The sequence below is a fragment of the Cynara cardunculus genome (genome assembly GCF_001531365.2).
Source record: "Cynara cardunculus var. scolymus isolate 2C chromosome LG 13, CcrdV1, whole genome shotgun sequence".
Classification (NCBI taxonomy): domain Eukaryota; kingdom Viridiplantae; phylum Streptophyta; class Magnoliopsida; order Asterales; family Asteraceae; genus Cynara; species Cynara cardunculus.
Genome location: NC_037540.1, coordinates 10,774,546 through 10,788,908, shown reverse-complemented (window position 1 = coordinate 10,788,908; position 14,363 = coordinate 10,774,546). Strand labels below are relative to the sequence as shown.

Below are 14,363 nucleotides of genomic sequence, written 5' to 3'. Positions count from 1 at the left end.
TCATTCGATATAATTCAATTAATATTGAATATTTAATCCATAATATTTAATTGGATTAAATTGATTTCTTGTTATTGATTATTTAATATATCGGATTAATTTGATCTTTTATCTAAACATTAATCAGTTATTCATATAATCTCCTTAATTTACTAAAAAAACTACCTATAATTATAAACTAAAACATAAAATATGTTGAATATATTATATGATAATTGGATGGGTATTGTATTGGTTCAGTTTTATTATATTATGGATTGTCATCCGCTCGAATTTAAATGTTGAAATTTTGGATTCAATTCGATCCGATTATAGTTGATTGATTTTAATTGGATCTGCTAATTTAAATTAGATTGAATAACTTCCAACAAACCCACAATAATAATAAATATTGTTAATTAACCACAAGGGTGGTGTCTGATTGGTTTGAGCTTGGCTTCAAATATCAAAAGTGTCTGGAGGTTCCATGTTCAAATTCAAGAATGAACAAAAACCCCCTTGTAGCCACGGAGATTGAAATACGGTGACTCTGAGCTACCTGCAAAGCGGATTAGATATTTAGGTTAATAAAAAAATTGTTAATTTTTTTTAATTCTAATAACATATTTTTATAAAAATAATTCCTATCAAATTTATTACTTTATAGAGAAAAAAAAAGTCCTATCAAGTTTATATGGGTTGTGATGTAATTATCTTTCAAATTACATTTTTAGTCTCTATGATTTTATTGAAAATTTTTATTTTCGTCTTTATAGTTTTAAAATTTTATTTTCATTCTTATGATTTATAATTTATTATTATTTTTGTTCTTATATTTTAAAATTTATTGATTTTTCCGTCCTTATGTTTTACAATTCATTTCTATTTTAATAGTTCATACTTAAAACTAGTGTTTTAGATTCAGTGATGAAAATATAAATAAATTGCAAATCATAAGGATGAAAACCAAAATTATGAAACCACGGGGACGGAAACTGCAATTTTTGACAAAGCATAGGGACAATAAACGTAAGGAGGGTTTTCGTATCAAGGGTAGGATTGTCTTTTTAGAATATGATTTGAGTTAGATTTAACGGTAATATTGGATGACAAATTTTCAGTGGCCAAATTGCAAATGGAAGAAGTATAGTGACCTATTTGGAAGATTAGTCCACAATCACCATCGCGAACGCAGAGCCAACAGTTTCTGCAACATTCCCTTCGTTATACCATTCATGAAGTTCGAATACAGGATGAAAATCCGTACGATTTCTAGAGTTGTACAGGGCCGAAACAGATCGCCATCAGTTCAACTTCATAGTTATCGTGTTCTAGCGCAGCTTCATTCAGTACCTAAAAGGCTCGTTAATCGATCTACGATAATTTATTTTTTATCGTTACAATTTATGTAGGTTCGACTCTTGATATGATAATTGAAGTTGATTTGATTGTCACAGACCTTCGTTTGGAATCGCTTTTGATATTGATGGTGTTATACTTCGTGGACGGACTCCAATTGGAGATTCTCCTAAAGCTTTGAGGAGATTATACGATGATTCAGGTAATATTTAATGTCGCATTGCACGCACACATTGTTCCTAGGTGCTTTTGAGGTCTTCGGTGTTTTCAAGGCAATGTGTTATCGACACAAATACCTTTCTTATCCTAATAAGTGTTCACAATCGGGTAAAATTTCATAAAACTAACATCTCTTTCGAAAATTCACATACATCTAAAAGAATTTTTGAGCATTTTTTTTGTTTGTGTTCATGTAACCTGTCAGTATACACGGACATGAATTCCTATAGGATAATTCGTATCAAAAGCTAATAATGACAATGCAAAACCAAGCAACTTGAAAAGTTTATTCTCAACAGGGATTTGGTGAAATTGTTCATAGTTCATCCAAGTTTGTGTATAACCTATATGTACATTTGTAATGTAGCTAATTTGAGAAAGCGGGGATGGGTATATGGTACAAAGGCATATGAGCAACAATAGGGTTGTCAATGGTTGGGCGTCCTCCTTATCCAAAAAATGAGTTCGGCATCTTGGGGTTCGGCATCTTGGGGTTCCTTTCTTGACCTGACTTGCTAAAGCATGACTCTGCTTGACTTCCCAAGCTACCCAAGAGGATCCAGAAACTCGAGTGATTGGGGGCAGACCTGGTATAAAAAATCCAAAGCTGAATAACCCACTCAAACCAAATGAGGTTCGGGTTAAACGGCTCCCGGTAATTCGATTTCCGAGTTAACCGGTTTGGTTAACTGAATATGGACATTTTATTTGATTAAGTTTTTTGGTTATGTTATGAAGGGAAAATATACATCTATTTATGATCCTGTTTTGTGACCCTCCAATTTACAAACATCCCTAAAAGAGGGATCTATTCTAGCCATTTGAGGACTAAAAATAAATGAAAATATGTTTTTCAAGAGGGATATATTCTGGCTTGCCATTTAAAGGAAGTGAAGTGGTAAAGACTTGAAATAAACAAGATGTTCTTTAAAGAGTGAAATAAAACCAAAAGTATTTTACCACATAGTCCATGTTCTGCCTTCTAAATAGGGATCTGTTCCGGCCAATGTTCTTAGTAAAGACAAAAGCAGCATTCCAAATAATTAGAAGTATTTCTTCTCTTGAAACACACACACTTCCACATTTTACTTTTCCTTTTCTCATGAGATGGAGCTGGGTGGGGGGAACACCAGGAGATGGCTGGGGGCAAAGAGAAATATAATGTAAAAAATTAATTTCCCTTATCTCTTGACTTTTTGGTTCCGGGCACTCCCTCCCCCCCCCCCCCCCCCCCCCCAAAGGTGTAAATCCACCCATGTACTGCACACCAAATTAAATGAGCTGGGCATGCAAATATCCCTACGTGCTCATTTTGGCTCATGTATATATGCAACTTATACCATTGGCAAGATAAAAACTTGTATCATGTAATCAAATAACAATAAGATTGAGACTATAGGTTCAGTGGGATTCAACTTGTATTCAAACTTATAATAGAATTAGTGTATTACACTTATGATTGAACTAAGGCAATTCTATTTCTAAATAGTAGATATCTAAATAATTTTACATGTTTGGAAAATCCTACTTGATAAAAAGCTGAAACCTTGCAAATGCAATTCAACTTGACAAAGCTTGTGAGCTATGCAGATGCCTACCTGATTTGAGCACTGTGCCAAGAACTAAACATGTTTATAACCTACTTGTCTATGTTTAAGTGGAAATACAGGGTTCCCTTGTAGCTGTAAAATGTATGAATATGTGGATGTTGCATCCGTTATTCTTTTGTTTCTCTATGGATGTGGTAGTTTTGTCAAACTTTTAGCCAATATAGCATGTTCGCTACGAAAGTGCATTTCAGGTCTTGGTGGTTTGTATACACTCTCTTTTCCAGTTTACCAGGTGATGATCTGAATGATCATGGCTTGCTGATCAATTATTTACGTCACCTGAAATTTGATGTTCTTCTTTATGCCCCTTCTTCTCCTTCTCTTTTGCAGGTAGTCTGAAGATCCCATATCTGTTTTTGACAAATGGTAAGTACATTGGAGGATTTGATCCCTGTATAGTAGAATATTATGTCTACTCATCCTATTCTCGTAGAAATAAGCATGGCACTTTCAGCTCATGCTATAGTCCAATCCTCTATTAATAATTACGATTGTGCTGTCTGTCCAGAGCTCCAAACTAATTACATTCTGAACAGGGTTTGAGCAGACAAAGGCAGTTTATCCTCACAATTTATTTGAAATGTGATGCATATGGATTCAGCATCTATTTTCTAAATTCTCCATCTTCCTCTCCTCTATATTTTCCTTTTATTCCTTTACCTGTCTATAAAATTTAGATGCCTATGTTCCCTGGAGTAAGCCGAGCTGTAGTGTACTGATATTCCTTTGTACTCTCTACATTTTGGATATCATATTGTGTGAATGTGCTTATCATTGATATCCAACATATCCATGCTCACTGTCCTGAATACGAATGATAGAGTCAGATTTACATGATTTGTGTAATTCTCTATTTATCTTAAGCGTTCCTTGTATCTAAAACCTATGTTGTATTTGTGCATTAGCAAGAAATTGAATCCATGATTATGGTACAGTGTGTTACTATATTAATCTATTGCAACAGTTTTGATGTATGAAATAGCAGTGGCATGTGTAAGACACAAGTGCTAAGAAGTTGGCATGTTCTGATTTAACAGGAGGAGGCATCCCTGAATCTAGACGAGCTTCTGAGTTGAGTCAACTCCTTGGAGTAAATATCGACCCTGTTCAGGTATTTCCTAAATGATTGCTATCATGATTAGACTTCATCCATTTTTACATGAATATCACCTGATGCAGGTGGTACAGGGTCACTCACCTTTCAAAAACTTGCTGAATAGGTACCTCCTTTATGCTTTATTTCCTGACCTGCAAGAATTTGAGTTTTGGTACACGTACAAGAGAGCATAGACTGAGAAGTCATTATAAAAATTGCTACTAGTAGTAGCCACTCAAATCCTGCATTAAGTAGTTGTACCATGTGAAAAGATGTCCTTTATAACATACACTTTGGGTGCATTTCTGACTTATAGGCTATTGCCTGCTGCATTGGTGTAAACGTTCTGATAACTTTTGTGGTTGTGTTTTCAAACTTATTTCAGCCACATCAGAATTCAAGTTGAAAGAATGAAACTGCCATTATTCTGTGCTAACAGTGCCAAGTTCTGTAATGTGTATTGTTGGGTTATCAAGCCATTAAAATGTATTGTGGTTTGATGATGTTAGAATAGTGTTTATATCGACTCTCTTGCCTTCAGATTCGAAAATGAATTAGTTGTTGCCACTGGAAAAGGGGAGCCTGCAGTGGTGATGTCCGAATATGGTTTCAAGTAAGTACTAGTTATCTCCATGGAATGTGATATCCTGTACTTATCATTTCAAAAATCTTGATATGCTCTGCCTTCTGCATATTATCGTAGTCTATAAGTTGCAATTACGTGCAGAAAAGCTGTCTCCTTAGATGAGTACGCATCTTACTTCAATAGCATTGATCCTTTATCACCACACAAAACCTGGACCACGAAGCAGCCATGCGATGAGCATATAAAGTTCAGTGAGTCAGTCCCAAGATTCGATGTCACTTCTGAAAGAGTCAAAGCAGCTTTTGTTGTTAGCGATCCTGTTGACTGGGGTAGAGATATTCAGGTACATGCTTTTCTTTTATTTATTTTAATTAAGTTTATTTTCACGTTTCATTGTGTGTTCCTGCTTCCAAGAAAATTATGACTTGACTTTGACTCTGCTCTTGTGCTGTCGTGAAATTGAATTAGCCATGGCATAGAACTTGCCATGCAAAACTTAACCAAATCTGCAGTATATTATTAAGTTCCTTAAATTGTGCAAAAGTTATCTCCATTGTTTTCAATTAGTAACTTAGCATGGCCCTTTTCTCTTTGTTTATTGTAGGTGAATAGGTGATGCATTATATGACATCGATAATAAATCAGCAGGCAGCAATTGTTGATTAGCAATTAAAATGTAAAAAAGAAGTTGTCTTGTTTGGTTGCTTAATAGATTACCAGCCTCTAAGACCAAATGTGCACAACAACATGCATACCAGGACCGTTTTGTTATGTTGTTGTATTAATTTGAGGAGTTCAATTCACATAAGTTAATACCTTGTACCTCTACAGTCTTAATGTCAAATGCGTCATTCCAGAACAAGAAGCAATTGGACCTCAAGTTTCTTATTACTAGACCAACTAATATGAAAAAAATGCTCATAGCTTGTTAATAGAAGTTGAAGTGTGGGAAGGTCGGAGAATAAAGGTGTATAAAACCATAAGCCTTTCTTCTCTTCATCCATTAATATTCGTTAATGTTCACAATGAGATCATTAGTGTTTTTCTTATCTAAATCACTTCAAGTTTATTCTTGATTTGGGTTTTTTGCTCAGTAAATGATAATGATGGACATAATTTTCTAGGTTCTTTGTGACATTTTGAGATCGGGTGGTCTTCCTGGAGAGAGGTCTCAGCATCAACCACATATGTATTTTGCAGCTGATGATCTTGAATATCAGGTCAGTAATAACACTCATTTTTTGTTAATACGTGCTTACCGTTTCTAGTTAGTTTATGTAGTATGCTCAAATTACAAAGTGGGGCAATACATGTGTGTAAATAGTCATTTGGTCAGGCTAAATTTCAAGCAATGCTTAAGAGAGTGCATGTGCTGCTTTGAATGTGCAACATGCTTGAGACCCTACAGTTGTGTTTAACCAGATGTTGAGATGATGTGGTTACGTAACTTTACCCTTTGTCCCATTCATAATGATTAAGCATTTGATTCGTATTCTGAGAACTTTCTTGAAACAGCTCGTTAGACAGTCGATACTTTTAAGATCAATTGATTGCTTTTGATGTCTACTCCTTATGCTACGTACTCGGTCGTTTTTGTTCTTTACTGGAATTCACTGATCATGTTAAAGGTCAGGGCAGGCTGCATTTCCTTCTGAACGTCTTGGCATGGGGGCTTTCAGGATCGCTCTAGAAAGTATCTTCAACAGGTAATGTCAGCAATATTTATGTATATTATCTGCTCACTTGCATCTCACTTGGATCAACATTTACTTGCTTAATTGAGCTTGAAGCTAACATAATCTGTTGAACTCAGTTAAAAACAATACTTGCCTCTTGGTGCCATAATACCAAGAAGTGAGTTATTTATACCAACCATTCCTTTTACGGCTAGATCCAATCTCCTGGAGTATTTTAGTGATGGGTTCTATAGGAACTGGATGATCTTACTTGGTCAAATACCTAGCAAAAAAACCTTCTGTCGGTGCTTGAAACAATTTTGTCTTCCCCATATTACTATATCTCTAGAGTCAATAATTTTGTAACGTACTATGCATTTGTACACTTGTAGAAACGGGATAAAGGATTGATATGTGGTAATTGCCATACACAAAGCAAAATATTGGTTTGAGTTTAATAGACTTACCCAGATTATCAACTACAAAAAAATGCATCAAAGCATTTGTTCTTCTCATTTTTCTTAATTTTGGCAAAGGCACCGACAACTGCATTTCTTGTGACATTTATTTGGCTGTGTTCATGTAGGATTCACCACAGGCCATTGGAATATACCTCATTTGGAAAACCAAATACTTTTGTGTTCGAGAATGCAGAATCCATATTGAAGCAACTTCAATCGCCGGCAAGTGATGATGATCTCAATGAAGATTACAAAGACATGAAATCACACCATTTTGAAACCCTTTATATGATTGGTGACAATCCTTTGGTCGATGTCAAGGGAGCAAGACAGGTCTGGCTTTATTAATTCTAATTTTATCAAATTGAACAAGGTTAATTGGATCAGGCATGCCTGGACATCTTTATAATTATATATAAATTCATTTCCCATTTTATATCTCAGGCAGGACATCCATGGTTTTCCATTTTGACAAGGACAGGTGTTTTTCGAGGAAAAGAGAACCACACAGATTATCCTGCTGACCATGTAAGTCAGAATTTAGATGATTTATGGTTATCTCCCTCGAAATATTATGTACTCCATCTGTTCCCTAAAAAATCCCACTTTGGACTTTCCATATGCACAATTTATAAGAAAATTTTAAAATTCAACACCAATCTTAGTCTACTTTTGTATTTGATTTAAATTTCATTGTAACTGGTATAACTAATTTCTCTCAACCAGGTGAACTTTTCCTTTTTGAAGTTGATAAGTAAACCCATTTGACATCCTACGTCGAAGCATAACTTTTTTTGTTTTATATTCATTTCTTGGATGAACGGAGGGAGCATGATATGTAAGCATACAAAACAATTTTTATGGATTTCTTTGAAAAGAAATACCATTGAAACAATCAACTAATGAAACAAACGAACAAACAAAACAACCTATATTCAAAAGACATCCCAACTCTCCATGATGCTCAATCATTCGGTGTTTGTAACAAGTCTCTAATCTCAACAACATTATTTGTAGACCAATTATGGTCAGGAGGGGGGGATGGGATGATGCCAAATAAGGGTTTATTGATGAATAGAATTAACAAAGTCTCTAGATGATGAATAGAATTAACAAGATTGAAACAAAAAATAAGGCTGAAACAATACCAATATTGGCTTAGGCCGGACAGATACGTGGTTATATCCTTCTTATTTATTTTCTGATATTGTTGAATATTGAGTATACTCATTATGCACAACGTATACACCATATATAAAGAAAGTTCAGGAGGGAATTGCACGTATAGAGATACAAAAAAGAATCGACCTGATCTAAATCATTTTGATGACTTATGAGCAAGATAGGACATTATAGAACTTCCCTTTGCATTAGGACACCATATATTGATAGAATAAACGAGTTCTCTAATCAGTGTACTGGTAGTTAATTGCAAACTAACCACTGTAGTTGCTAAATGTAAGAAAAATTTTAATATACATCAGACTTGATGCTAAATAACTATTTAAAATCACCAAAGGGCCTTTGGCCTAGTGGTATCTGTGCCTTTGGCCTCCCGAGAGGTGAAGGATTTAAACCTCACCTAAGGGAGTAGGGTATTTGAATTCATTTGCCATATATAAATCTTATATACTTAAAAAAGAACTGTTGAAAATTGTCTAAAATTTTCTCATTCTTTAATGTTCTTATTTGGATTTTGGAGTACAATAGTTAAGTGTACAACAAAATTACAAAATTTGATGGTCAAGAAACTTGTTTACTTCATCTTGATTTCGTAGCCAGATGGGACCTATAGGATCTTGCTTGGCATTTAGTTGTCGTAATAAGAACTTTTTTAGGTTGTTAAACCAGAACTAGAATCCTCCTAGATATCATTTGCTTGTTGCTTCTCTTGCTAGCCGGCCCTTCTGAGGACAAATTATTTCTCCAACGAGAAGGAAAAACCCGACCCATGACTTTTGGCTTCCATAACCAGCAATTTGGCCTCTTTTGTCGTCAAAGTACTTTAGGTTTTCAACAGAAGTAAACTTACAGTAACTCGTATAATTAACAACACAATGCACAACTTCTAATGCATAGGACTCAAAAGGGCCCACCAAAACGCGGAGTGGAGGATTTTAGCTGAATACCTGGATCAAGTTTGAAGAAATCGGTGCTTGAAACATGAGCTAATTGATTTTCTTCTTGTTTATGCAGGTTGTTGATACAGTAGAAGAGGCTATGGAATATATCTTGCAAAGGGAGGGTTATGCTTAGCTTAGTGGAAACACATTTTTTCCCTCCATTCTGCCATAATTTTTTGGAAATATTCAAGAAACCAACACCACATCTTAATGACTACAACTGTAAAGTCTTAAAGATTAAGCACACGCAACAGATGAATATGTTGATGTAAAAACTTTGTGGTGCCATAAAGGCTGTTTAGACATCGATGATTTACGAATTAAGAAGCTTTTATTTCAGAACTCGATCATTACGTCTCCTCGGATTAAAGAGATACCGAGAATCATGCATAGAGCGAAACATATCCACCAAAAGAGGAAGCTGCAATGAAGCAAACATGATCACCGGCAGGGCAGCAAATATAGCAATAACGATGGGCACCCACTTCAACCTGTTACGGTATAGCACGAAGAAGCTAGCGCTAAAAGTGACCATCATGGCTGCTACCGAGATGAAAAGTGTCACGACACCTATCATCACCTTTTTGGGTAACGAATACAAGAAGTCACATTGGTTGTAACGAGATGTGAGGACAGATAGAAACACCAAGAGTGAAGTTGAGGAAGAGAACAAAGAATGGCATCTGCTATTACGAAAACTATAAAGGTACGCTCGTGGATGAACACCGGAATCCCGTCCCCTTGGTCGTATCCACCGGGAACCGTAAACGCCACCGCAAACGCTACGGTGACTATAAGTGTTGCCACCACCATGCAATCTTTCATCCACTTCAGACCTTCAGAAATCACATCTTGGTTGTTCTCTGAGAATAACTCATACGGTGTTTGACCACCTTTGTTCTTCCTTTCCCTGTAAGTAGATGGCATCGTCTTTTCTACTTCCTACAACAAAGAAGTTCTAGATGGATATGTTGCTTTGGGTCTAGAAACATTAGAAATAGGGGCATTAAGCACATACGCTGAACCACAGTAACTCTCGTTGCATCAGCAGAGATGCTTCAGACGTCTTATGTCTCATCTTAATAGTTGTCATACCAACTAAATGAAGCATATTGTTGCCATCTGCATCTTCCATTTGCAATATCAGATCCTTCATTGAGCCTATCTCCAACAGTAGGTTGTAGATACCTTGATGACGATGCATAATCGCTATATGAAATATAGTGCGGTTATCGTCATTTACCTTCCACATTAGATCGGGATAGGCTCGAAGCAACTCGACTACAAAACTCGTGTTTCCCATTTCAGCAGCAACAAATAGCATTCTAGAACGATATCGTTTTGTTCCATCGTCTAGGTACGTAGGAGGCCCGTTGAGCATATCAGTAACTTGATCCTTGGCCATTCTTTTGATGATATGTCTCCAGATGAATCTTAGTAATTTTAGTGCATCGGTATCCATCTTTTCAGCAGATCGCAGCTTCGTATGTATAACAACTGAAAGCGACAACCGAGTAAAGAACCCAAGAAGGTAATACTAAAACCGCACAGTTCATAAGACTGAGTAGAGATGTTTACTTGAATTCATGATTTTCCGTATTAAACTCTGTCGTACTCTATTCAATGCGTAAGGCTTTCAAGCCAACACGTCGAGTATAGATGCATCCGTAGCGTGTTCAGGATGATCTATCATGATTTTCATTGCAACATCTACGTACGAACGATACAACAATTGCTTAATAATGGAAGATGATATCACAATGAACACAAAGAAAACTAAGGGGCCGTCTGTTTGCAGAATTCGATGGAATTGGAATGACAAATTCATTTGACCAAATTCCAATTCATTTGTTTGGTTCATCTCTTGAAATGGATGAAATCCTTCAAATTCCATTGAATTCCACAAATTAATGAATTTATCATTCCTTGGTATAATAGAAGGAATTGAATTCCATCACCATCCACCACGACAATGCTATTATCGTTTGTCATGCCCCACCCCCCACCACCCACCACCACCATATGACTACTGTTGCCGTCACCCACCCCTACCCCATCACTATCCACCATGCCACTACCGTTGTCATCACTCCCACCCACCCCCTGATCACTCTTTGCACATCTTTACTACGACCATGCTTGTTAAACCCCTAACCTAACCCCCACCACCACACCATTATTGTCGCTGTTACAACTGCCACTCACCCCCACCCCACCCTATCCTACCCCAACCCACCATTAACCACCATGCCACTACTATCGCCGTCATACCTACCCACTCCCAGCCACCCGTCCACCATCCCATCACTATTGTCGTCACAGCTACCACCCCACCACCCATCCCCACTACCCCACCCCATCCTTAACCTAACCCCCCACTCCCACATCACTGTTGTCTCCTTCACAATTACCTCTCAGCACTGCCCCACTCTACCCCAACCTAACCCACCATTAAAGACCATGCCACTATTGTTGTCGTCATACCCATCCACTCCCAGGCCCCAGCCACCCGACCACTATCCCACCACTATCATCGTCATAGCTACCACCCCGCCACCTACCCCTACCCACCTCAGCGTCCCTCCCCGCCCCCACCTTACCCTACTCCAACTCACCACTAACCACCATCCTACCATTGTAGTCGTCACAGCTACCACCCTGCCACCCTCTACCCCACTCTAGCCCCACCCCCGCGCCTCGACCCCACTGGAGGAGGGGTGGGGCAGGAGTGATGGGGGCGGGGTTGGGGCGGGTGGGGCTGAGTCTGGGTAGGGGTGGGGCGGGGTGATAACTGTAATGACGACAGTAGTGACATTGTGGTTGGTAGGATGTGGGCGGGGCAATGGGTGCAATGGTTCAAACAAAGACTATTGTTCCACTTCTTTTGAGAGATTTCATTCCAATTCCTACCAACCTGACGCTTGGTCAAATTTCATTCCAATTCCTTCAAAGTCAAATTCCTTTGATGGATTCCAATTCTATCAAATTTCATTTTGTGAACCAAACACCCCCTAAAAGGACATAGATGGGATTTGAATGAAGTGATGGAAGGGACATGATGGGATTTGAAGACAGGAGGTTTTTGTTCCAAACCACTTACCAAAGAGATCACACTCGACGCATTTCAAGAGAAGCCAACCTCGAGTTCGACTTGTCAAACCAACATCAATCATCGTTAAAGAAGCATAATAGAGATACTCGACTACGTTATGTCTCCCATATATTGCACCTATATGCAATGGCAGCATTCCTTGACTACCAGCAATGGCAGCCAGGCCTCTATTCTTTTTCATCATGATCTTAACAACTTTAACGTTTCCAGCTGCAGCTGCTAAAAAGAGGGCGGTGTTGGAATTCGAATTCTCAAGTTCCAAATCCTTTCTTTCCATCCTACCCACCAGATGTTCGACAAAAGTTTCCGTCCGCTTGGTCTCATCCACGGACGCTGCAACATGAAGTGCTGTGCAGTAGTCTTCGGAAATAGCAAACCGGACCAACTCATGGCGTTTGTCAAGGATGATCTTCGCAGTTGCCCAATCGCCACTCATTGATGCTTGAAATAGAGGAACACAGATATTGAAGTAATCTTCTCTACTTCCTTCAAAGTAATCACAAAAGCACGTTAGCAGTCGCTTTTTTGTTCTAAAGATATGTAAGATAGAGTTCAGTTGATCAAACTCCCTCTGTGCAAAGTAAGCAAGCGATATTAAGGGCGGTTTACCTAAATGCAAATGTTTACCCGGTAAGTGCTTACCAATAGGATTCAACATTATATTTTATTTTGATACTTAAGATTTTAATACATAAAAAACATATCGAATGCAACAAGTTACTGGGTAAGAGTCGCCATCCTTACTTAACGGGTAAGACTCTCTATCCTTTTCATTGCTCTTACCCAGTAAGGGGTTGTTTATTTATCTCTTAATAGTTTCATTAAGAGGTGAATCTTGTTTGGTAAAAAAAATATGTCTCTAAATGGTTCTAAAACCCTCTGAATGATTTTGTATCATGGGTCTCCCTTCACCGTTCAGCTCCATAATTTCATTGTAAACAATTACCTAACAATTATATTTCATTTTTCATTATATCATGAGAGGCTTTTAATCATTCTGTACCAAATCATTCAGCAACTGCCAAACAACCCCTAAAGATTCCTGGCCCTTCTCATGATCATCCGATAAGGAAATTTATCCGATAAGCACTTATCAAGTAAGTATTTAGTAAACGGCCCCTTAATTGAACTAGACAGATTAATTAGAAGCATGTGTGTGTTATAGAAAAAACATACCATTAAGTAGATCAGTACGAGGTAGATTTGGTTCCGGCAGCTGAACGTACGAAGTGGTTGTTGGATTCATCTCAGCTGCTATTTACTATTCACTGTTTACCAGCCTGCACAATGACACCACATATCATTAAACTGGAGTGAACAACCATGGAGAGAGTAGTAATCAGTGGCGGATTCAAGAAATTAATGAGGTGGGAGCACGTTAGATGGGACTTGGGGGAGACAAACATATGACCATATGGGACTGGGGGAAACCATGTAAGACAAGGGTAAAAATAAAAAATTTAAGCTAGTCAACAAACGTTTTTTATTTTTGACTGAGAGACTTTCCCCCGGTCCTTAAGCGCTAGATCCGCCCCTGGTAGTAATTGGTGCATCTGAAAATACCTCTGGAATATAATTTAACCCCTGATGAGTTTCTTTCTTAATTTGGGTATATTTTGAAGCAGAATTTATGATCAAGTCAACATCAAGATGCTAAGATAAAATTGCATAATGCATGAGTTGCGAACAGCTATGTGTAAGTGGCCCATCAGACAAAAACAAATTTAGAAATTAAATATTTAAAATTTAATAAAATAAGGCGACGGTCGAGATCAAGGGGAGTAGAAAGTGTGACGTTTGAAGGGCCAACAAGGAGGGAAAAACCGATCACATAAGATATATTGTGTTTATTTGGTTTGGTTTGGTAACGAATAAACTAAGGGGGTTTCTATTAAGTCCCCTTTTGGGTACATGATTAGAAATTAAACACAAATTGCTCGATAAACTAAGTCAAAAGTTTGATTGATGAGGTTATCGTTGAATAAAATAATGAAAAAATTGCATTAAAATGAAATCAACTTTCACCTGATTACTATTTTAAGGAACCAAGTTTCAGAGTTATCATTTTAAGGTCTTAATAAACTTTTTATATATTTAAGGGTCTCGATGACCCATTAACATGCCATCTGGAAGCTGGCACGT

At 37.4% G+C, this 14,363-nt stretch overlaps 1 protein-coding gene and 1 pseudogene across 1 annotated transcript; one reads left to right on the top strand and one right to left on the bottom strand.

The window, feature by feature from the left end:
• The first annotated feature begins 1,172 nt into the window (after positions 1-1,172).
• LOC112525078 (uncharacterized protein YKR070W) lies at positions 1,173-9,448 on the top strand. Its single transcript, XM_025135021.1, has 12 exons — positions 1,173-1,339; positions 1,437-1,540; positions 3,498-3,533; positions 4,205-4,278; positions 4,347-4,387; positions 4,805-4,876; positions 4,991-5,192; positions 5,974-6,069; positions 6,488-6,555; positions 7,112-7,319; positions 7,431-7,514; positions 9,183-9,448. Exons 1-12 carry the CDS (start codon positions 1,215-1,217, stop codon positions 9,240-9,242), a joined length of 1,170 nt encoding a protein of 389 aa, XP_024990789.1. The 5' UTR covers positions 1,173-1,214; the 3' UTR covers positions 9,243-9,448.
• On the bottom strand, positions 9,422-13,467 carry LOC112524755 (annotated as a pseudogene).
• Positions 13,468-14,363: the final 896 nt, after the last annotated feature.